This window comes from Mobula hypostoma, chromosome 2 (genome assembly GCF_963921235.1).
Source record: "Mobula hypostoma chromosome 2, sMobHyp1.1, whole genome shotgun sequence".
In the NCBI taxonomy this organism is placed as follows: domain Eukaryota; kingdom Metazoa; phylum Chordata; class Chondrichthyes; order Myliobatiformes; family Myliobatidae; genus Mobula; species Mobula hypostoma.
Genome location: NC_086098.1, coordinates 109996985 through 110022114, shown reverse-complemented (window position 1 = coordinate 110022114; position 25130 = coordinate 109996985). Strand labels below are relative to the sequence as shown.

Below are 25130 nucleotides of genomic sequence, written 5' to 3'. Positions count from 1 at the left end.
AGTTCCATTTCTAAATTATTTTTAATATGCATGCAAGCATGCACACAGAAGATTAATTCCCAACACTTGTAATTGTTGAAGCTTCCAAAAGGATGATATTTATCATTCAGTCCGCTCAGCAATGTCCTCACTAGGGTAAATTCGTCTGAAAAGATGTATACATCTCTTTTGGGAAAACAGAAATATTTTCTGAGGGAAAGTGAACACCTTGTCATTATTTGCCCAGCTATTCTTATATTAACTTGTGTTCCAGCTTCCTGATGAAGAATTAAATTTGCTGTGCTCAGAACTGATATCATCTGTATATGGAGCATGTTGGACTAGTTCACTGTCAACAGATCCTGACTATTGGCTCACATGGAAATCCTCCATGTCTCTAGAAAATGATGGGACACTTGAAACTTTCACAGACAAATCCTTAAAGGTTTGTTGTTTTTTCTCTCTTTGTAAATAACCTTGTTTGAGGTGACCTCTTAGCTATTTTGCAGGCTTTCAAATTGTATGCCAAAATCACTGATATTTGATCTTTTTAAAAAAGGTTTGCACAAAATGCTTATTCATTCTGAAAGTACCCAGTGCTTCTGAGAACAGCAGTATTATTTAACTCAAGCTCTAGAGCTGGAGATTTGCCATTTCACATCTAAAGTATATCTATTTGTGGATGGTATCAGTTATTGTAACACACCCCCAACTATTGTCTTTTGATTTGATGTTCAGATGTGATGGCTTTCGTCTTTACCATTTCTCCACTGTAACTATTTCTATCTCCTTTTTTGGCTCCACACATTAAACAGCTCTGGCATTTATTTCAGCAGCATGCACAAAATGCTGGAGGAACTCAGCAGACGAGGCAGCACCTAATGAAAATAACATAGTTGACGTTTTAGGCTGAAACCCTTCGGCAGGACTGAAGAAAAAAGCTGAGGAGTAGAATTAAAAGATGGGGGGAGGGGAAGAGAAACACAAGGTGATAGGTGAAAGCTGAAGGGGGAGTGATGAAGTAAAGAGCTGGGAAATTGATTGGTGAAAGAGATACAGGGCTGGAGAAGGTCGGGGTGGTCTGATAGAAGAGGACAGAAGGCCATAGAAGAAAAAAAGGGGGGGCAGCAACAGAGGGTGGCTATGGGTGGGCAAGGAAATAGGGGGAGGGCAGGGTTGTGGCTATTACTGGAAGTTTGAAAAATCGATGTTCATGTCATCAGATTGGAGGCTACCCAGATGGAATATAAGGTGTTTCTCCAACCTGAGTGTGGCCTCATCACGACAGTGGAGGAGGCCATGGATAAACGTATTGGAATGGGAAATGGAATTAAAATGGGTGACCACTAGGAGAGCCTGCGTTTTCCGGCGGACGGATCGTAGGCGCTTGGTGAAGCCGTCTCCTAATCTATGTTGGGTCTCATCAATTACACGGGGCCACACTGGGAGCACAAGACACAGTATATGACCCCAGCAAACTCACAGGTGAAGTGTCGCCTCACCTGGAAGGACTGTTTGTGGCGCTGAATGGTAGTGAGGCAGGAGGTCAGGGACAGGTGTAGCCCTTGTTCCGCTTGCAAGGGTAAGTGCCAGGAGGGACACAAGGACAAGGAGTTGCATAGGGAGCGATCCCTGCAGAAAGCAGAGAAAGCTGGGGGGTGGGGTTGGGGAGGTGTGAGGATGTGCTTGGTGGTCGGATCCCATTGGAGATGGCAGAAGTTACGTAGAATTTTGTGCTCGATGCGGAGGCTGGTGAGGTGGTAGGTGAGGACAAGAGGAACCCTATCACTGGTAAGGTGGTATGAGGATGGGGTGAGAGCAGACATGTGAAATGGAAGAGATGTAGTTGAGGGCAGCGTTGATGGTGGAGGAGGGGAAGCCCCTTTCTTTGAAGAAGGAAGAAATCTCCTTCATTCTGGAATGAAAACCTCATCCTGAGAGCAGATGTGGCGGAGACAGAGGAATTGAGAGAAGTGGATGGCGTTTTTACATGTTACAGGGTGGGAGGAGATTTCGTCCAGGTATCTGTGAGGGTCTATGAGTTTGTAATAGACATCAGTAGATAAGCTCTTTCCAGAGATGGAGACAGAGATGTTGGGAAAGGGAAGACCAGGTAGATTTGAGGGTAAGGTGGAAGTTGGAGGCAAAATGGATGAAGTCAACAAGTTAGCACGGGTGCAGGAAGCAGCACCAATGCAGCCATTGATGTAGCATAAGGAAAGTGCGGGATAGTCACCAGTGTAGGTTTGGAACATAGACTGCACCATGCAGCCAACAAACAGGCAGGCATAGCTGGGACCCCTGCGACTGCCCATGGCTACACCTTTTGCTTGAAGGAAGTTGGAGGAGCCAAAAGAGAAATTATTTAGAGCGAGGACAAGTTCCACTAGGCAGAGGAGAATGCTAGTGGAGGGGAACTGTAGGGTTTGGTGTCCAGAAAAAAAAAGAGAACTTTGAGGCCTTTCTATTGGGAGATGGAGGTAAATAGGGATTGGACATTCATAGTAAAAACTGCACTCTTGCGACACTTCACCTGTGAGTCTGTTGGGGTAATATACTGTGTCTGGTGCTCCCGGTGTGGCCTCCTGTATGTTGGTGAGACCCGACATAGATTGGGAGAGCACTTGCCGAGCACCTACGCTTGGTCTGCCTGTAAAAGTGGGATCTCCCAGTGGCCACCTGTTTTAATTCCACTTCCCATTCCCTTTCCCATTCCGATACGTCCATCCATGGCCTCCTTCACTGTCATGATGAGACCACACTGAGGTTGGAGGAACAACACCTTGTATTCTGTCTGTGTAGCCTCCAACCTGATGGTATGAACATTGATTTCTTGAAACTCAAAGAAATTTTCTTTACCTGAGACAAAAGAATTATGAAGTAGGAGGTAAATCAGCTAGATTATTAGCATATAAATTACGAAAACAACAAGCAGACAATACAATTCATAAAATAAAGAATCCAAAGACAAAGCTTGTGGAGAGTACAATAGGGAAAATTCAAGAGAGTTTTGAAACATATTATCGAGAGCTGTACTCCCAACCCCGGGCCCCCAATGAGCCCTATATAGACAGTGTATTGAATTTTTTAGATCTACCTAAACTTACAGATTTACAAAATGAAAGTTTATTAGAACTAGTAACTGTCAAAGAACTGAACGTGGCCATCTCTAGGTTAAAGGCTGGAAAGTCCCCGGGTTCTGATGGGTTTACCTCAGAGTGGTACAAGTCCCTGAAGACACAGTTAGCCCCATTACTACTTAACACCTTTAACTGGATTTTGCAGAGAGGAGAAACTCCACCTTCCTGGAGAGAAGCGATTATTTCAGTTATTCCTAAAGAGGGTAAAGATAAACTAGAATGTGGCAATTATCGGCCAATTAGTGTTCTTAATTTAGATTACAAACTATTTACATCTATATTAGCGCGCAGATTGGAAAAGCTTTTACCTGGCCTAATCCATTTAGACCAGACTGGATTTATTCAACAAAGACAAACACAGGACAACATAAGGAGAACTCTGCACATATTAGAACAGGTTAATAAGAAGGAGACAGAGACAATGGTAGTAGGATTGGACGCTGAGAAAGCTTTTGATTCGGTTAGTTGGGCATTCCTATACAGAGTGTTAGGAAGATTCGGCTTTCAAGAAAGGTTTATTAAAGTAATTCAGACTCTGTATGACAGCCCTACAGCCCGAATTAAGATAAATGGGGACCTCTCTGACTCCTTCATTTTAGAGAGAGGCACTAGACAGGGATGCCCAATTTCTCCTCTCCTTTTTGCGCTATATATTGAACCACTTGCCCAACTAATAAGACAGAGCGAAATCGTAAAAGGTATCAAGGTGGCAGGGATTGAACAGAAAGTGGCGTTATTCGCAGATGATGTTTTGGTCTATCTGAGTGAACCAGAAAAATCATTTATAGGATTGTTTACACTGTTGGATGACTTTGGGAAAATATCAGGTTATAAAATAAATGTAAAGAAAACGCAGGTTATGTCCCTAAATTATACACCATCCAAAAAATTGCAGGATACATACGATCTTAAGTGGGAAGCTAAATCATTAAAATATTTAGGAATAACCCTGCCGAAGGATCTTTCAACACTGTCACAGGTAAATTATGGGCCATTAATCTCAGAGATAAAAGCAGATATGCATAGATGGAATCTTATCCCCTTTTTAAGTTTAAATTCAAGGATAAATACTATAAAAATGAATATTCTTCCTCGGTTATTATATCTTTTCCGTACTTTACCAGTGGAGGTGGATGATAATCAATTCAGGGAATGGGACAAATGGATTTCCCGCTTCATTTGGCAAGGAAGGAAACCTAGAATTCGATATAACACCTTACAGTTAGGGAAGGAAGGAGGAGGTATGGTTCTTCCTTGCCTGAGAAATTATTTTTATGCCTCACAGATAACCCCTCTGTTATATTGGTGTAATAGGGAATATAAGGCTAGATGGAAGGAAATAGAATTTGGATTAGTTGACAGTTTTCCTCTTCAGGCCTCAATAGCTGACAAAGGATTGATGGCCCAGTTGGAAAAATTTAATAATGCTTGGATAAATCTTACATTAAAAGTATGGCAGAAGGTGGTTAATTCATGTGGAATTAATAACATGTTAAAACTCTTTAGATGGTGTGCATATGATACCGAATTCCTTCCCAACAGAGGAGATAAAAGATTTGAGCTATGGATAAAGAAAGGTCTTACAACCTACCTCTCATTTATAGATAAAAGAGTATTACAAAGTTTCCAAATCCTGCAGGACAAACATGGCCTAGAACATAATGACTTTTTTAGGTACCTTCAAATACGAAACTATGTTAACCAGAATTGTAGATATACAGACCTATCAAAAGTAGAATTAGAATTTTTCAAGATTCTGAATTCGGCTTGCAGTTCAATACCTAGTAAATCAGTTTCTCGCCTATATAATGCACTCTCCCATGCTAAAAATGTAAATACACTGTATATTAAAGAGAAGTGGGAGAAAGAAGCGGGGTTGGTACTTTCAGAGGAGGCTTGGGGGAAAATCTGCAGCTTTCAATGGTCCTCGACTAATTCTTTGGCTTGGAGAGAACATTGTTGGAAAAACATTATAAGATACTTCAAGACCCCATATCAGGAAAAATATGAAGATACAAATGTGATGTGTTGGAGAAGGTGCGGCTCCAAGGAGGCAAATCATTTTCATATTTTCTGGGATTGCCCTAAATTAAGTCTATTTTGGGAAGGTATTCATAGAACATTAGTTAAGGTACTTAGGTCCCAGATACCTCTGAACTTTGAGACGCTCTATTTGGGGCATGTATTGTTCCTTGAACAGAACGAGGATATAAAGTTGCTGCAGGCCCTCTTAGTGGCAAGTAAGAAATCAATCACTAGAAAATAGCTAAATCCAATACCACCTACATTAGAAGATTGGTACGAAATTATCTTGGAAATATTTAAAATGGAAAAGTTGACTTACTCCCTGAGAACTCAGAAAGAAACATTTTATCAAATCTGGAATAAATGGATTAAATATGTAACCCCAATGCGAGCAGACTTTAGATGACTCTCCTAATGATTTATTTTGCTCTTCTCATCAACACAGTAATATTGCTAACGTAAGCACCCCTAGTCTAAATGTTTGTATTTTTTTGGAAAATAGAGAATTAACACAAGTAAAGGGAAAGATTTGGGAAAGGGATTTAAAAAAAATGAAAAAATTAAGCAAATAAGTACATAGGGATTGGATAATTATGTCTGCGGGCAGGAGCAAGCACGAACAAATTGGGATATAAACACCTACAATGGTTGGTATATAGGCTTGTATGCAACATTTTGGACCAGTGGAAATGGTCCAGAAGGGTTGTATGGAAACTATTACTACCATTTTTCTTAACAACTAATTTCATTACTTAGCCTAATAGGTTAAATTTACCACAGTACATAATTATCTATTTAAATGTTTATTTTCCTTTTATATCATCTCAATGTGTACTTAAGAATGTATAAATAATTGTAGTTTTATACATATAAAAAAATGGAAAAGGTTATATGTGTGAAAAAAGTACATGATAATTGTGAATTCCTTATCCAAATAAAAATAAAATAAATAAAAACAAAAAAAAAAGAACATTGATTTCTTGAACTTCTGGTAATGTCCTGCATTCCCCCATCCCCTTCAGCATTTCCCATCCCCTTTCCCTCTCTCACTATATCTCCTTGCTTGCCCACTACCTCCCTCTGGTGCTGCTCCCCACTTTTCTTTCTTCCAGGGCCTCCTGTCCTCTTCTGTCAGGCTCCTCCTTCTCCAGCCTGGCATCTCCTTCACTAATCAACTTCCCAGCTCTTTACTTCATCCTTAGCCCTCCAGGATTCACCTGTTACCTTGTGTTTCTCTCTCCCCTCCTCCATTTATAAATCTACACGTCAGATTTTTTTCTCCAGTCCTGTTGAAAGGTCTCGGCTGGAAACATTGACTGTACTCTTTTGCATGGATGCTGCCTGGCCTACTTAGTTCCTCCAGCATTTTGTGTGTGTTGATTGGATTTTTAGCATCTGCAGATTTTCTCGTTTATGATTGGCATTTATTTAATCCTTTTGCCTCCATGTGATCTGTCAGGAAGACAGATTTTAACCTCTGCTATATTAAAAACTTTATCTTTTCTACAGTTGAAATTTTAATCTGTTTACAAACATGTTTATTAACCCTTTTCTGACCACTGAGCCTACTTAACATCCCATTATGTTAGAACTACCCAAATATCTGTGCAATGATTTGCTGGTCTAACCTGCCATTGTTTTAAACTACTGTGGCATTTTGTCATTGCTTTCAGTTATTTAACAATCTGTCCTTTCTTCAGCCTTTATCTTGAATCTTTGTTCATCTGATGCTGTGAATCTTTTCTTCTTATTTGGGATGTTTTCTGGAATTCTTTATTTCAAAACATCTGTGACACCTTCTCCACATTAAACACTCCCCACCCCTCTTTAAAAAGCACCTGGAAACCACAGTTCAGTATCCTTTTGATTGTGCTATGTTTTTCATAATAAAACTGTTGAAAGTACACAGCATGTAAAGCAAAGTGTGTAGAGAGTGCTACAGAGTTGATGTTTGGGGTTAATAACCCTTTGTTAGTATTGGTAAAGTCATATTGTAGATTGCTGAGGGAGAAACATTGGGTTAAGTGCGGGATATGGATACAATGAGCTACAGAAAACGGGCCCTTCAGCTTAACGTGTCTATGCCAACCAAATGGCCACCCTAAGTTAGTCTCATTTGCCTGCATTTGGCAGAACATCTGGTAGAAAGTAAACAGGTCATTTAGGGAAAGCTTAAAAAATAAATTCTGGCTCTGAAATGCAAACGAACATTTATAGGAATTGCTCAGATCAAGTAGAATTTGCAGAGAGAAAAACTAATTGATGTTACAGATAGATGACATTGCAACAGAAGTGTCCAATTCTAAAGCTTGAAGCTTTAGAGTAATGCAGGCGTCAGACTCTGGGAGGTCTGAGTGAGGGTGGAGTAGAGCATTGATGTTTCAGGCTATTTAGAAGTGCATGATCATCCTTGCAGCCTGAACTCTTCAGTGTGCTTTTATTCAGAGAATCTCTTCATTTATTTTTGTCAGGGGCCTGCTGTTTTATGTCAAGCAATCCAATCAAAATGTTTCTTCGAGGTTCTCATTGGTGGTCAATATAATCGTGGGGCTATTGAAAGAATTGTTGGGGCAGCAGCATCCCACGTCACTCTGGGAGAGTGGCAGGAACGGACAAAGCAGTTACAAGAAATCAGCACCATATTATGGACAAACATGGCTGTTAATTCCTTTGCAGAGTTCAGGTATGAATAGTTATAATCTGACACTTTTTATTTCATGGGAAAAGTTACTTAATATGTTGGGATATTTTCAAAGGGATTTTAGACAAATGGATTGGCTGTAGGTAGAAGGAAATCCCTACCACACTGCCTGTAAAGGATTGTTTTAGATTAACTCCAAATCTACATTGCACTGTTTTTGGAGAAACAGTGGAAAGAAAGGTTTTCATATGATGAAGGAGTGGAAGTTGAAATTCTCAATGTGTGCTCCCAACTTGCAGCTTGGGTCATGAAATGTACAAAAAAAAAGAGAAAATTATTCCCTGCACTGCATTGTCGTATGAAATCTAGAATGGTTCAACATTTTCATTGTCAATATCTGAATTTGCAATCCAGTACTACTTGAAGGGGAAAGGTCTTAGTAACTGACAGTTAGCAATTTTATGTGGTCCTGTACAGACTTTCATCAAAAAATGGATGAAGTAAAATAATCTAGTTAATTGCTGTTCCATTGTATTTGGAAACATCCCTTTCATTAACCCTCTGCTTTCATTTCTATTAGCTATTCAGAATTACTAATTATATACATATATTTTTGTGAATTTATTACTTAATATTGGAATGATTTCCATTTCATGTAGTTATCCTAAATAGTTCTGCACAATGCATGTAACATCTAACAAAATCTGTTTTTTCACCTATAGTCTAGAGATTTTTGTAATCTGGTATTTGAATGAAAGGAGTTCATTTATTGTTTAGAGTATACTGGGTATTTGGGAGTTTTACTGTGATATTGATGCCAACCAAGTTATTTTTCAACAGAAAGCTAACCATTACTGCTACTGATGGGCACATACGATGCTACATTTGAATTAATGCACTATAACTGAACAATTAGTGTCATTTTGTTTAAAAGGTGCACGTTCTTGAAGGACTTGATGAATTTGTGTTTTATTTGCAGATTTACTGATTCCCGATTGCAGCGCATTGTATTACATAAACAACTCCAGGCAGTGAAGCATCTTTTGCCAAGAGAAATTCAGGAGGAATACTTAAAGATGTGTGACCAGCTTGTCTTTGACAAGGACGACACAGCTTGTGACTCTGTTCTGAGTTCGCTCAAAGGTCTGGCAGGGCATGGAGTACTTCCTGAAGACATTGTTTCACTTTTTGTGACATGCATACAAGAATTTTTGGGTAAAGAAAAGGATTTTGCAAGCCTTTCCAATCAGGCCCAGAGTGGCTATCTATGGGTGTACCTGGGGTTGCTGCAGATTCTGATTTGGACGCCTCAGACCAAGTTTGATCCTGCTGTTAAAAAGATGTACAAGCTGAACTATATTAATGAGGAGGTCAGTCTTCATAATTTTTATCTCGATTTATTCAGTGAAACAGGAGACTGTCATAATTTTTTATCAAGAATAATTAGACCAATAAGAGAATAATTGACTGTCATAGAGTTTGAGATATTGCAGGTACATCATTTAATCCTGTGACCCATGTTCCTTAAAATTGTGATTTATTTTACACCCATATAGTAGCACCATCTTATGCCTTGTTGAATCTGTAAGTTAATATTGCACTTTGATCTGAAATAACAGACATATTTATAGCAAACAAGTGTTTGAGCACTTCCTCAGACAGCTTCACAGAACAATTGACTGTGAAGCTGAGGCACAATCTGTAATGTGGATGACATTTAGTGACTCTCAAACCCCTGGAGGTATATGAGGAATACGTAAAAGGGTATGTATAGCATCTTAGGACATCCACATTCAAATGATATGACCTTCAGTTGTCAAACTAAGGATTGATAGATGATGTATTGGCTGATTAAAAATAATCCAATTTTAACAACTGGATGGCGAAGCACTTTGAGCTGCTTGCAAGAAAACTCTAAGTGAAACTTCCTATTTAATCTTAACTTGGAGCTATTTTATACTTTATGAAAATTGGAAACTCTGAACTTTAAAAAATAATTTACTTGGAGATACAGTGCGGAATACGTCCTTTGAGCCACACCGTCCAGCAACCTCTGACAACCCCGATCTAATTTACAATGATCACATATCACAGTATGTCTTTGGTCTGTGGGAGGAAACCACAACTCCCAGAGAAAACCCACGCATTCCACAGGGGTGCAGAGACGCCTTACAGAGGATGCTGGGATTGAACTTTGACACCCTGAGCTGTAATAGCGTCACGCTAACCGCTACGCTACTGTGGTGTGCTGTTTCTGAGGATAGCCTACACATAGTAAGAGACTGTGTTACTATCCTTAAGATTATTAGTTAATCTGTGATTTGACTGTCCCAGTAATTTGAGCGATAGTCAAAAATTCAGTGGAATGATATGAGGTACAAAGTTCTTCCCTCAATTTTGTTAAAGGTTGATTAATAGATTAATTATCTCGTTGATGCTAAGTTCTGTGTGGACAGAAGACACACCACATTAATACCGATTTATAATTCATTATGTAGGAGATGCTTATGGTGATGAGCAATCAAGTGCTTTAATACTTTGATTACTGTAAAGTGTGGTTGAACAGTTTGATAAATAATATTTGTAGTTTTTGATTTGTCTGGGGTCATTTAAAGATCACCTGAATGCAGATTCTCATATTAATAGTTTCTTTTTTCCAAATCCCCTCTGTTAGTTACAACAATTGGAAAGTGAATGGAAGAGTCGGAATCTGTCAGAACATTTATTTACGGGCCGAGAACACTCACGAGAAGGAGAGAATAAGCATTGCCATCCCCGAATTAGGTGCCTCATTAACTGTTTGTTTCTTTTCCAGCCCACATAGTATTTACTTTTAATTCATTACTTCCTTACTGTGGTTTCTTGGGCTGTAAATTTTCCTTTGATAAGCTCACTGCTGTGAGATTGTTATCAGAGTGGGGTGTGTGTGTGGTAGAAAAGTATGAATAGTTTTAAAACTAGAAAGAATGTTGACCAGTATATTTTGCTTCTGGAGAGAACAAATTGTCCTGGATCATTCATTTTTACAACAGAGCTAATGCCAATGTTTGCCAGGGCTTGGTGATATCATTACCTATGGTTTTTGTTCCTACTCTCTATGTGTTTGACATTTCAATAGTGAGTTTGTACCATGGCACAGCTGGTATGTTGGGTTAGGGGTAATGGTAGGTTACAAACTGCATACAGTTATGTTGATTCTCAAGTCCATATCCTTTAGTGCTTTCCAGATTCATTGATTTTAAAATTATTTTACATGCCATAGGTTTTTGCAGCAGAGAATCAAACACCTGGAAGAGCGGGCTGCAGTGCTTTCCAGAAAACAAGCATACCGTCCAGATGTACCTTCATACATATCTCTATACCAGGATATCCATCACTACATGTTGAGTATTGGCCATGGTTCCAGAATCAAAACACTTCTCTTTCGATTGCTGCAACATCTGCTGGTGAAGCGACCAAAAACAAGGCAGAGCTTCCAGACCATGTTAAGGGAAGAGGCGGCTTGGCAGCAGTCCCAACACCATTTCAGGAGGCGAATTGCAGAAGAGTACTGGCAATATCCTGATGTGGTAGAGCCACTTAATGCTGCAGTCTTGCAAATGCAACATGGCATGAGACTTCTAACATCTGAAGTTCATCTTGCATTAAATCACAAGTGTGTCAACCAGGCTGATCTCACAAGGCTGGTCAGTTGCCTTTTGGTCTTCCCTTCCATCAGCTTTGAATTCCCAACCTACTACAGCCTTGCAGAAACATTATCTTCAAAGAGCTCCGTAGAAACAATACAAGGACTTGATGAGCTCTTGAGTAAAAACTTGTCAGCCAAATCTGAAGAGAGGACTTTGCATAAAGAGCGGAGAATGCTGCCAACACAAGAACAGCTTCTGTTTAATGCACTGCAATATCTGCGTTGCCATATACTTTCTGTGGGTGAACTGGATCAGGCTTCATTGCAGCTTCTCAGGCATCTCTTTCAAGTAATTGATATGTTTGCTTTTATGCAATTTGATTTTTTTTTTGAGAAAATCAATATCGAAGTTCACGTTGCCTACATAGTTTAAGGAATATTAGCTTGTATATACTGTGTGGTCTTGCCAATTAAGCCAAAGTCTTGCCAGTTTTTCTCTAACTTTTTAAAACTAATTTGGGCAGGGGGCCGGGAACCAGAGTGATGGGGCAGTTATAGATGCAGTGTGTAGGTTAGGATGGGATAAGAATTTGTATTCCGCTAACATTGAGGCAGAATTGAAAAGGTAGTAAAAACAGGCATGAAGGTGTTATACCTGAATGTACGCAGTATACGGAAAAATGTAGATGATCTTGCAGCGTAGTTAAAGATAGACATATGACATTTTGGGCATCACTGGGTTGTAGCTGACAGAAGATCATATTTAGGAGCTTAATATCCAAGGATATACATTGTATCAAAAGGACAGGCAGGTAAGAAGAGGGAGCGAGATGGCTGTGTTAGTAAAACATGAAATTCTTAGCAAGAAGTGCCATAGGTTTAGAAGATGTAGGATCCTTGTGGGTAGGGTAAGAAACTGCAAGGGTAAAAAGATCCTGATGGGAGTTATATATGGCCTTGAATAGTAGCCTGGATGTGGGGTACAAATTACAATGAAAAATTGAAGGGGCATGTAAAAAGGGCAATATTATGATAGTCATGGGAGATTATATTAGGCAGGTAGATTGGGTAGGTTGTTTCTTTATCCCAGGACAAAGGATTTGTGAATGTCTGTGATGTGATATTTTTTTAAAGTAGCTTTTGCATGAGCCTACAAAGGGAAAAGACAATTCTGCATTGGGTGTTGTGTGATGAACCAGATTTGATTAGGGTGCTAAAGGTAAAGGAACCTTTGGAGTCAGTCATCATAATATTATAGAATTCACCCTGCAGTTTGAGAGGGAGAAACAAAAGTCAGATGCATCCGTATTACAGTGGAGTATTGGGAATGACAGAGGCATGAGAGAGGAGTTGGCCAAACTGGACTAGAAGGGGATACTAGCAGGGATGATGTCAGAACAACATTTTGAAAGCTGCAGGATAGATAGATAGATCCCTTTAGACATATTCTAAAGGGAGGATGAGACAATTGAGGATGATAAGGTTTTAAAAGCCCAACAGAAGGCAACTGAAAAAGCAATAAGGAGAGAAACCATGAAATACGAAGGTAAGCTAGCCAATAATGTAAAAGAGTATACCAAAAGTGCTTTTCAGATGTATTAGGAATAAAAGAGTATTTTGCATCATTGTGGAAGACACCAGCAGTATGCCAGGAATTCCTGAATGTCAGGGACCAGAGTTGAGTGTAGTTGCCATTATTAAGAAGGTGCTTCAAGTCAAGTTTATTGTCATTTAACTATATACATAATGTATATAACCTTATAATATATATAAGAAATGAGACAATGTTTCTCAAACCAGGGTGTAAAGCATTATAGTACACACAACACACATAGCACATGACAACTTATGAAGGTAAGTATAAAATCTACAGATGAATCACGCACAAATGATGAACTAAAGTGCATTAGTACAGAACACAGCGACACTTTGAGTATGATGCAACAGGGAGTTTTGAAGCCCTAATGGCCTGGGGGAAGAAACTGTTTCTCACCCTGACCGTTCTGTTTTTATGCTTCGTAGTCTCCTGCCTATTGGTTGAAAGTCAGAGGATGGCGGATGAATGGGTGGGATCCTTAATAATACTAAGGGCTCTGCACATGCAGTGCTTCTGATGACTGTCCCCGATGGATGGTAGGGTGACCCCTATGATCCTCTCAGCTGTTCTCACAGTCCATTGTAGCGATTTATGGCCTGATGCTCGACTGCTTCCATACCAGATGGAGATGCAGTTTGTGAGTACGCTCAGCTTGGGAAGCTGAAGGTTTGTTAAGTCACCTGCACCAGATGAACTCCAGCCCACACTTCTGAAGGAGGTAGCTGAAATGACTGCGGAGGTATTAGTAGTGATCTTTCAAGAACTGCTAGATTCTGGAATGGTTCCAGAGGACTGGAAAATCGCAAATGTGCTTAAGAAGGGAAGGAGGCAGAAGAAAGGAAATTATCAGCCAGTTAGCCTAACTTCAGTAGTTGGGAACTTGTTGGAATCCAGTATTAAGGATTTGATTTTGAGGTACTTGGAGGCACATGATAAGGTAGGTCGAAGTCAGCATGGTTTCCTTCAGGAGAATTCTTGTCTGACAAATCTGTTGGAATTCTTTTGAGGAAATAACTGGCAGGATGGACAAAGGAGAATCAGTGAATATTGTTTGCTTGGATTTTCAGAAGCCCTTTGAAAAGTTGGCACATATAAGGCTGCTAAATAATATAAGAGCCTGTGGTGGAAAGATAACTAGCATGGATAGAAGTTTTGCTGACTGGCAGGTGACAGATTAAGAGAATGGACTAAGAGGTGGTATATGGAATGCAGTGGATTCCAGTTAATTGGGACACCTTGGGGCCAGTACATTTTAGCCCAATCAAGTGCCTGTCTAAATAAACTGAAGTTTTGTAAAAATAGTTAAGGTATAAAAAAGACAGACTATCACTTAACTGAGTAACAAATTATGTTTTTAAATGAAATACAGAACAAATTGGAACACTATCAATGCTAACAGAGTACTCTAAAATTGTATTAAGTTCCTAATTGTTATTGATAGAGGAATTTCATGGAGACCCCTCAGATAATTTTCTGCCTTCTTGCAATATTATCAACTATTGCATCCTCCGAATCTTAATTTTCATTGTAACATTCAAGATAATTATCAATACTTTCAGATTCTTCGTAGTTCATAACAGTTCTGAATTGACTTGCTGCTTACTTCTTGCCCACTATCAGTGACAAAAATCACTGCTTTTTGAACAGAAGCGCACACACTGATGTTATTGCTGGTATAAGAAGTATTGCTTAAGTGTATGTTTGTAACACAATGGTAGGAGTACATAACATGTGCTCCAGCTTGCACACAGAAATTTGTAGTGGTGTATTCTTTGTGGTTAACAGATATGAAAAAAATCATATTAGCTACTTGTAACCACAATAATTTGTTTTGTATACAAGGCAATGGTAAATGCTTGGGATGAGCAAGAAGAATGTAAGCGATTGAAGGAGGAGCAGGAAGCGAGCCTCTACAAGTATAAGAGTAAGCAGCATGGCCTTTCAGTGTTGGAGGAGGAAGAAAAGGAATTCAGGCAAAATTTCCCACAATATAACAAGGTAGGATGAAATATTTTAATGAAGTTGCTTCAGGTCTCACTTCGTAATATAAAACTCGTGATCTATTATATATACTTCGGCTTCTTAATTTGCTAAATTTAAAACTGAATAGAATTAAACTGTACCATACAGATAAGTTTTAAGGTTTTGGTCATTTCCAAATCATTTTAAGAATCTTTGGGGATTCTTTCAATAAGCATATGCAAAACTAAAATGCTTTGATATTTAAAGCAGTATTTGTTCCTTTTGTAGGATTTCACTGATATTACATCCCAGCCCAGTCTTGAACAACAAGAGATAGACACTGAAGTTAAGATCCCAGAGGCTAAAGCAGAACGTAGTGCGCCCATATCGCCAGGTTCCATTGAAATGTTCATAAAAATTCACCAGCAAATATATTTGGGATGTGCCCAATCTATGTGGTACCACCAGGGTGCACCAGCACATCAGAGTAGTGATTACCTTGGTGCTTTTGTGTCCTCTTATCATACAGCGGCAGTGCTAATTACAGAATTCTATTCTCTCATTGGTGAGTGCGCTCAATTATTTTGATTGTATTATGTATTTATTGCTTTTGTTTATTATATAGGCTTTCAAATCAGTTTGTTGAGGAAAAAATGTATGATCCAGTTTTTTGTAATGATGAGTATATGATGCAACTCAAAGTTGAAAAGCTGTCTACTTGTTTTCAGTGATTATATTCTTGGCTCTTGACTTCATGATTTCAATTCATCCTGCACTTGACAACAGAATTGAAAATGACAGCTTGTTTCTAGATTTGCACTGACAACTCGAGCATAGAATGATACAACACAATGATATATCTTTTGGTTCATCATGTTTGCTCCAACCTTGATGCCCAATTAACTAATCCCATTTAGCTGCACGTGGTCCATATCCCTGCATTCTCTGCCTATTCCTGTATCTGTCGAAGTACCTTGTAAATATTGCTATTGTATCTGCTTCTACCACCTTCTTGGCACATATGCTTACCTTTCAAAAACCTTCCTTTAACCTCCCTTTCACCTTAAAGCTATGCCTTCTAGTATTTGGCATTTCCTCCTGGGGGTAGGGGGAATGGTGACTATCTACCCTTTCTATGCCTCTCATAATGTTATATACTTCCATCAGGTTGATGGTCCAGAGAAAACAATGCTAGTTTGTCCCACCCTCTCATTTTAGTTAATACTTTCAGTTCTAGGTAATATCCTGGTGAACCTCTTCTGCATCCTCTTCAAAGCCTCCACATCCTTCTGAAAGTGTGACAACCGGCCTGTACATAATGCTGTAAAGGTGCATAACCAAAGCTGCAACTTGATTTAGTACCCCAAACCATAAAAGCAAGTTTGCTGTACACCCTTTTAGCACTCTCTTTTCACTTGTATTGCCTCTTTCATGGAGCTGCTGCCTCACACCCCAGGAGGTACAGGTCAGTGTTCCCAAGGACCCTGCCATTTACTTTTCACTTGTATTTGATTTCCCAAAATGCATCACTTCATACTTGTCTGGATTAAACTCTATCCGCCATTCCTCCTCCCAGTTTTCCAACCGATATTTATCTTGCTATATACTTCGGCAGCTGTTTTCATTATCTACAACTCCACTCATTTTTGTGTCACAAAAACTTACTGAGCAAACCAACTGTGTTTTATTTGAGATTACAACAGGTCCCAGAACTAATCCTCCTGGAACACCACTGGTTGCAGCTTTCAGTCAGATAAACAGTCCTCTGCCACTATCCTCTGTCTTCCATGATATCTCCACAATTTTGGATCCAGCTTACCAACTCACCGTGGATTCCATGTGATTTTTATCTTTTGGACCAGCCTACTATAAGACATCTTTGTCAATTTTGACTAAAGTTCAAGTTGATGACATCAACTGCCCTACCCTCTACCATCTTCATTGCATTTCCTAATAAAATCGATCAGATTATTGAGTCCGGGCCTTCAGCATAAAGCTATTGCTAACTATCCTTAATAAGTTCACGCTCTTCCAAATGTGAGTACGTTCTGTTGTTAAGAACCTTCTCTGATAATTCTCCTACCACTGATGTAAGGTTTACTAGTCTATACCTGGTTTGTCCCTGTTCCCTCTTTTTACAGCATTTAGGGAGATGCATGTGATAAAAATGTGAACATTGGTTGCTCCTTAATCACTGTAGCCTTTTTTTGTATATTAAAAAAGCTTACTTGTGAAGAAAAGCGTGGACTAATGAGTAAGATTTATGGAATAAAAATTCCATGTCAGCTTATTTCTGTCAAAGGAATTATAAATATTAAATTTAGGCTACTATGTGAAAATTGGGTGTATGTTCTGAATTTAATAGTTGCAATATTTTTACAAATAATAAATTATATATATGATATCTTATTTGGGTTAGATGCTTCCATGAGTGGTCAGCTTCATGGCAGTCAGTTGCTAATGAGTTCCCTCATCCAAAATGCTGTTTCTGAAGAAGGGAACTCTGAGCTCATCCTGCCCCAGGAGGAAACATATGACTTCTATCACCATCCAAATATTCTAGAGGTCAAGAAATGTCAGCCTATTCTGAGAAATTTGACCCAAAGTGTGAAAGAATTACTGATAGATTGGCCTGACCATCCAGCCCTGTTGCAGGTGAGGAGAATTTAGTGTTGCCTAGTGTGTTTTAAATATTAAGGCTATGCTATGCTGAATGTGGGCTTGGTGCATGTTACCCCTGTTACGTAACCAGCAACAATGAATATTAGTCGAGACAGGTTTTATAAAAACAACCAAACATTTATTAAACACGCATAAACGATAGGGAGAAAAAAAAAACAAAGGAAAACTTTAACCGGAGGTTAACAGGTATGCAGCCATTCATCAACTCCACTCGGCTCTGGTTCTTAAAGCGTTAAATGCTGAAACAGTTCTTAAAGCGATACAGTTAGATATAGTTCTTAAAGCGATAACTTCAAAAGTCCAACAGTTTTACACATTCAATTGGGAGAGACTTCTCTGGAGAAGGATTTCTTCACCGATGCACCTTTACTGCTAGTTCTGTCCACAGGATTCCTGATGCCAAAAATAAACAGTTTAAATGAACTGACCTTAAATTCCTTTAGAGAGAGAGAGAGAAAGAGAGCACCTTTTTGTATGAACTCTTTGCTCTTTCTGGCAAGAGTTATCTCGATGCAGGTACTCCTCCAACGAAGACTCAATAAGGTCGATTCTTTATTAAATTGCCAAACGATGCCAACTTCTCTCGATCCTTCACTTCGATGAATTCTTCACTCTCCCTTCAAAACTGTCGGAATTGAGTAAATTGGCACTTCCAGCCACAAATTTCCAGTTCAATAATACAACATCCTGTAAGAGAACGCATCTTCCGTTTTAAAAATGAAACTGCGTCACTAAAACAAACATGCAACAGAAACGGAGGCACAACACGTTCTACCTGGAAATTTGCAAACTCAAAAATTAACTACGTCACCTGGGTCGACCCTTATATAGTCACGGGACACATGTCATCACGTGACCTCATATCGGCGGGAAAATCACATCGGGTGACCTCCGAAAGACCATTACATCATTCTCACCAAAAAAACAGATCTCCTTGAGCATGTAACACCCCTCAGATCTATTGACACATGGCATTATCTGCACAGTTCATTGAACCAGTGAACCTTGGACCTAACATTGTTGTGTGAAGGGAATAAAAGTTTCATTTGTTTAAAAATAACAAAATGAACAAATGACAGGAATGCATTTTGTTATTTTCTAATTTGTACAAGGGCTTCCTTGGCTTTAATGTGCTATTTTTATTAATGTTGGCAGGTTGCGAGGGGAGGCTCTCCTCCCCCGTTCCTTTCTAAACTTTCAGTTGTCAGTACCATCTGGGCCTGATACCTTTTAAAATGTTTGTGTTCAACTTGTTTTCATACTTCTATCACTTCCTGAAATTTTCCTTTTAATTGGTCCATCTCCTATATGGGAATGCTCCCATTTAAAGTAGTGTAATCTCTGAAAACAAAAGCACGTGACCATTTTATTCCTTCCCTTTGTATGAGTTATGATCCATGGACAAAGGGCAAAATTGGGAGCATTGGGAGCAAAATTGTTTAAGTATGTTGTCATGATTTGGTAAAGGGGTAGGTCTAGAATGAAGCTTTAGTTTTGCCGGATGTCGACTTATTTACGGGAATGGAAACGTGCCTCAAGCCACTCTATTATTAAGCTAAGGAAGTTTTCTAGATTGGTCTTATTAAGAGTAAATTTGCAATGTATTACCTGAAGAGACCTGCACTTTGTGCATTGGTTTTTGATTTGTTTTACCACACAATGGAATGAATAAATGGATTTTTAAATTTATTGTGTATAAGAGGTGCATAACAAATGAGTAATTTGTTACAATGGTAAAATCATAAGAAATTTCTGGAAACTTAACTTTCTTGAGCAAACCTAGATGTGCTATTTCTAACAGTTGCTGCTACTTCTACAATTTTAAGTCTAGCGATTTGTTTGCTGCCCCTAATGACAGATAAATTTGGATATTTTGAGTTTCAGTTTGACATGGCAGCAGACATGTTCTAGATATTAAAATTATGTCATGATTATGTGAGTTGTGTAACTTTGGTAAGGAAACTCAAGGCACTCTTTTTTTTCATAGTTGTTGGTTGTAATGGACAGAATTCAAGGCTTTCCCATCTCCAGTCCTCTGGCAAAATTCTTAACTGGTATGGAGATCCTCTTGAGCAAAGCCCAGGTGAGCTGTTTCCTCCTCATTGCTCCAAACTTCCAACAAACCTTTGTTTCAATGTAACTAAATGTGTTTGAATGATGTTTATTCTGTAGGCAGTTTTCAACTTGATCTGTTTTGCAGGACTGGGAACAGAATGCCAGTCGCTCTGTCTCCTTGCGAGAGCACCTTGACGCTATCACCTACCTAATTATCCAGTGGAGGAAATTGGAGCTAAAGTAAGAGTCAAGTATTTCAAACAGATGGTGACTTTCAGAGTAATTTGATGAATGTTTACTGTAGTGACAAATAGTCATGAATTGAAGGAGTGTGAAACAGCTTTATACAGAAGTTACTATACATCAGTCCAGATGTACTTGAAATGATCAATTTCATTTGCTTATAAACTGAAATAAAATTATGAGAATTTAATGATTCTGGCTTTGTACAGATGGGGCAAGGATCTGCATTCTGTTAGTGGTTTCCTTTGTTTTACCTCAGTGCACTGATGTGATGAAATGATACATGTGGAAGGCATGCAAAGGCAAGCTTTTAACTATATCTTGGTACAGGTGACAATAATAAAACAATTTACTAACATTTGTCATTAATATGTACATTATAGTTCTTGTGCATAAAGGGATGACATAGAAATTTCCTTACATTAATGAAGCTGCATATGAGTGCAGTGAGTATGCACCAGATTGTTTCTTAGGATCATGGTTTATTATATAAACAGAGATTGAGCAGACTGTGGTTTGTCTCAGGTTTAAAAAATGAGAATTGATCTTGTGAAATTTTGTCTATTTCACTGCCTTCTAATGACTCTTCCAACAATTTTTTAACCCCCTCTGTTTGACATTGAATGGAATTGTCAGAGCTGAATTAACACCCTGGAGGTAGCTTCCTGATGCCGTGGCTTTAAGAGAAAATCTAAGATTGGATAACCTGTGAATGATTCTCCCTGAAACACTTTCACCATCTAAAATGTATGTAAGACGAATGTTGGAGTACCCATTTATCTAATGAGTGAAAGTTCGACACCATCCAGGGAAGGTAGATTATTGTCTTTGGTAATCCATGACCTCATTTAAATCTTCATTTCTCTCCATTATTTCACAACAAGGCTTCTTCAGCAGTATTTCCCAATAAGTTGACGGTGGTTATATAGAAGTGGAAGCAACGTCATCAAGATTTTCAACCAATATACATAATGTTTACCTCTGGAAACATCCCCGTTACTTCATTATTGCCAGTTGCATTCCTTAAACTGCTGACCTAACAGCAGCATAGAAATAACTTCATGTGAACTGTGGAAGTTCAGGAATGTAACATTAATTTCAACTTCTCTAGAGCAATTAGGAATTTCAATCCTGACTTTTCCAGTCATGCTGTCTGAGAGTTATTTTTAAAAAAAAAAGGCTGAACTTCACTTAGATGGCAAAGAGTCAATGGTATAAAGAAGCATGTCCAGTGGGATCATTTTGCTACTCCATCACAATTGTACATCAACATTCATCTCAGGAAACTATTTGGCAATAGCAATGTAAACATGGTAGATGAACAGCTAATGATACTGAAGAATGCACAGTTGGGGGAAAAAAATTTAAGATGAGTGAAGTGGAATATCATATGAAGTTAAGGTGAAAACTAAAATATCATTTTCCTAAACAAAACCTCAAATGTTTTGCAAAGGTTGCGATCTATTTGCATAAATGTTGTCTTCCAAGGCCATGCAGGTGATTCAACCTTAATTTTTAGTTATATTCTAACTATATTTTTAAAATTTCTGCCCACAGCTGCTGGTATTATAGTCTTGACATTGTGAGGAAAAGACAGATGGAGAAGTCATCTAATCATTGGTTTTCATTATATCAGTTGGTTGAAAAATACCTTCAGAAGCAAGCAGGAGAAGATTTGGAAGGTAGTATAATTTGCTTTAATTTTCGTAGTGAAGTCAAGATATTCAGCAACCAGTTGATTAAGTATATGGCTGCTTTGCAGTCACCTTACAGTACCTGAGCATCTTACTGTTAAATTTGGAACTTTTATCACACACTCTGTAATGTTGGATTATTTGAGTGTTTAAACTTGGAGTAAAGACAGCTGAAACTTCTCAACCCAAGCAAGGCTGCAGGACCGGATGGTGTCAGCACCAGGGTGCTCAAAGCCTGTGCCCCTCAGCTATGTGGAGTACTTCGCCATGTCTTCAACATGAGCCTGAGGCTCCGGAGGGTTCCTGTGCTGTGGAAGACATCCTGCCTCGTCCCTGTGCCGAAGACGCCGTGCCCCAGCGGCCTCAATGACTACAGACCGGTGGCATTGACCTCCCACATCATGAAGACCCTGGAGAGACTTGCTCTGGAGCTGCTCTGGCCTATGGTCAGGCCACACTTAGATCCCCTCCAATTCGCCTACCAGCCCCGACTAGGAGTTGAGGATGCCATCGTCAACCTGCTGAACCGTGTCTACGCCCACCTGGACAAGCCAGCGAGCACTGTGAGGGTCATGTTTTTTGACTTCTCCAGTGCGTTCAACACCATCCGCCCTGCTCTGCTGGGGGAGAAGCTGACAGTGATGCACGTGGATGCTTTCCTGGTGTCATGGATTCTTGATTACCTGACTGGCAGACCACAGTACGTGTGCTTGCAACACTGTGTGTCCGACAGAGTGATCAGCAGCACTGGGGCTCCACAGGGGACTGTCTTGTCTCCCTTTCTCTTCACCAATTACACAGTGGACTTCAACTACTGCACAGAGTCTTGTCATCTTCAGAAATTTTCGGATGACTCTGCCATAGTTGGATGCATCAGCAAGGGAGATGAGGCTGAGTACAGGGCTACGGTAGGAAACTTTGTCACATGGTGCGAGCAGAATCATCTGCAGCTTAACGTGAAAAAGACTAAGGAGCTGGTGGTAGACTGGAGGAGAGCTGAGGTACTGGTGACCCCTGTTTCCATCCAGGAGGTCAGTGCGGACATGGTAGAGGATTACAAATACCTGGGGATATGAATTGACAATAAACTGGACTGGTCAAAGAACACTGAGGCTGTCTACAAGAAGGGTCAGAGCCGTCTCTATTTCCTGAGGAGACTGAGGTCCTTTAACATCTGCCAGACGATGCTGAGGATGTTCTACGAGTCTGTAGTGGCCAGTGAGATCATGTTTGCTGTTGTGTGCTGGGGCAGCAGGCTGAGGGTAGCAGACACCAACAGAATCAACAAACTCATTCGTAAGGCCAGTGATGTTGTGGGGATGGAACTGGACTCTCTGACGGTGGTGTCTGAAAAGAGGATGCTGTCCAAGTTGCATGCCATCTTGGACGACGTCTCCCATCCACTACATATTGTACTGGTTGGGCACAAGAGTACATTCAGCCAGAGACTCATTCCACCGAGATGCAGCACTGAGCGTCATAGGAAGTCATTCCTGCCTGTGGCCATCAAACTTTACAACTCCTCCCTTGGAGGGTCAGACACCTTGAGCCAATAGGCTGGTCCTGGACTTATTTCCTGGCATAATTTACATATTACTATTTAACTATTTATGGTTTTATTACTGTTTAATTATTTGTGGTGCAACTGTAACGAAAACCAATTTCCCCCGGGATCAATAAAGTATGACTATGTATACATTTAACAAAATCAATCCGAGTTCTGTTTAAAAATTTTAGAAGCTTCCAAAGGTTTCTGTCTGAAATTGTATAGTTAGCAACACTTAACAATGAGATTATATTTATATTCACACATATGACAATGGTATTAAACCTGATTCTGAAAAAAAAGTGATTTTTGTCACTGATAGTTGGCGAGAAATAAGCAGAAAAGAAATTCAGAACTGCTTTGCTCACTGTGGTTTCAAACAATCAGGCTTGGAGATGCCACAAATGGCTGGGAGTGAAAATGCTAAAATTGCAAAATGGTTTCAAGTTAGGAACTACAAAGCATTTGAAGGTATCGACAATTGTCTTGAATGTTACAATAAAAGTGAAGATTTAAAGGATGCAGTTGTTGAAAGCATTGTATAATGGCAGTCCATTATCTGCTGTTGGTGTCTGTGCTGAATTCCTCTGTTGATAACTTTTAGGAAGTAATACAGTTTTATAGTACTGTGGTAGTATTGATAGTTCTCTAATTTGTTCTGTATTTCATTTTAATATATAATTTGTTACTTTGTTTTTTATACATTTTTAACTATTTCCATGAAACTTCTGCTAATTTGGGCATTGGGGCAGCTGCTTAATTGGACAAAAACATACGTGTCCCGATGTATCCCAATTAACTGGAATCCGCTGTTTGTGTGTGTACAGTACATACAGCTAAAGCTGTAAGTGGGAAGTTGTTGAAGTAAGTTATTTTATTCATTGACATTTCTTTTATCATCATAGAATTCATAAATTTTGAACTTCTGATACCAACATATCATATTTCTTTAATTAACCTGGTAGTAGAATTGGCTCCCTTATTGTTTCTACTTTCCCACGTTCATTTGGTGTTTTTAGAAATTACCTGAAGACTTTCTCCCTTTTTTTTGATACTGCAGGATATTTCCATAATTCGGGTACGCTTGACTGACTTAAGATATTGTTTGTGTACTTTTGCCTAATAAATTATTTCTCTTTTAACTTAAGCTTTTATCATTCTAAATAGAAGTGGCTGATGGCATGACACTATCAGAGGTGATCAAAATACTGCAAGCTTTTATTGAAGGAGCCACCTTGGCAGAATTCCACTTCCGGTTATCAATGCTGCTAGCATTCCATTGTCATGTACTGGTAGTGCCAGAGCAGGAGGGGAAAGGTAAATATCTGAATTACAGAAGTTATTGTAGTGTTACGTCAACTTAGTCTTGATATTCTTTTTTTCATTTTAAAAACTGCATGGTACCTTTTAAATAATTACTTTCCCAATGAGAAGAAAATGGATTAAATGAAAATTTAATTTAACTACCATCTTGTTGAAGAGTACACTATACAGAAGAAATACCAAGCTAATTTTGATGGAGGCTGTAGTTATACTCTAGGCCTGTTATGTTTTTATTTGGAGATATTTGAAAGATTGGGGAACCAGACAAGACTCAAAAGAGTTCACATCTTAATGCTCTCGGAAAATGGGCAGGGTACACAGCAGATCATTTGGATGAAATCCCATGCAGATCTAAGGTAGAAAAGACTAGAAGGATTAAGATCATGGGAATCTGTTGCAGTCTGATTGAAATAAAATTCTGAGATGGAATAAGAGGAGAGTTGTATTTTAAAACAGGTCTAATGGAGCAAGTTGAAAAGGAATAGATTGCAGGAGTTAAAAGTACAATTCAACTGGTAATGGATGTGAAGTGTGGTGAAGTGAGACAGTTAAGCGTCGGTGCACTTAATTAAGATAAATGATTTAAGAATTTTGTTTTTTGTTTTGACTAAGTTA

General features: G+C 39.1%; 1 protein-coding gene across 2 annotated transcripts in view; it reads left to right on the top strand.

Annotated features, from left to right (window-relative positions):
• Window positions 1-25130, top strand: part of mdn1 (midasin AAA ATPase 1) — a 181032-nt gene that overhangs the window by 104885 nt on the left and 51017 nt on the right. For both annotated transcript variants that reach the window (XM_063040373.1, XM_063040372.1), the window contains exons 59-70: window positions 254-424; window positions 7616-7827; window positions 8765-9155; window positions 10460-10569; window positions 11048-11762; window positions 14853-15008; window positions 15261-15537; window positions 17392-17627; window positions 19642-19737; window positions 19855-19949; window positions 21510-21634; window positions 24360-24509. In XM_063040373.1, the coding sequence (XP_062896443.1) occupies window positions 254-424; window positions 7616-7827; window positions 8765-9155; window positions 10460-10569; window positions 11048-11762; window positions 14853-15008; window positions 15261-15537; window positions 17392-17627; window positions 19642-19737; window positions 19855-19949; window positions 21510-21634; window positions 24360-24509 (2734 nt within the window). The remainder of the gene's footprint in view (window positions 1-253; window positions 425-7615; window positions 7828-8764; window positions 9156-10459; window positions 10570-11047; window positions 11763-14852; window positions 15009-15260; window positions 15538-17391; window positions 17628-19641; window positions 19738-19854; window positions 19950-21509; window positions 21635-24359; window positions 24510-25130) is intronic.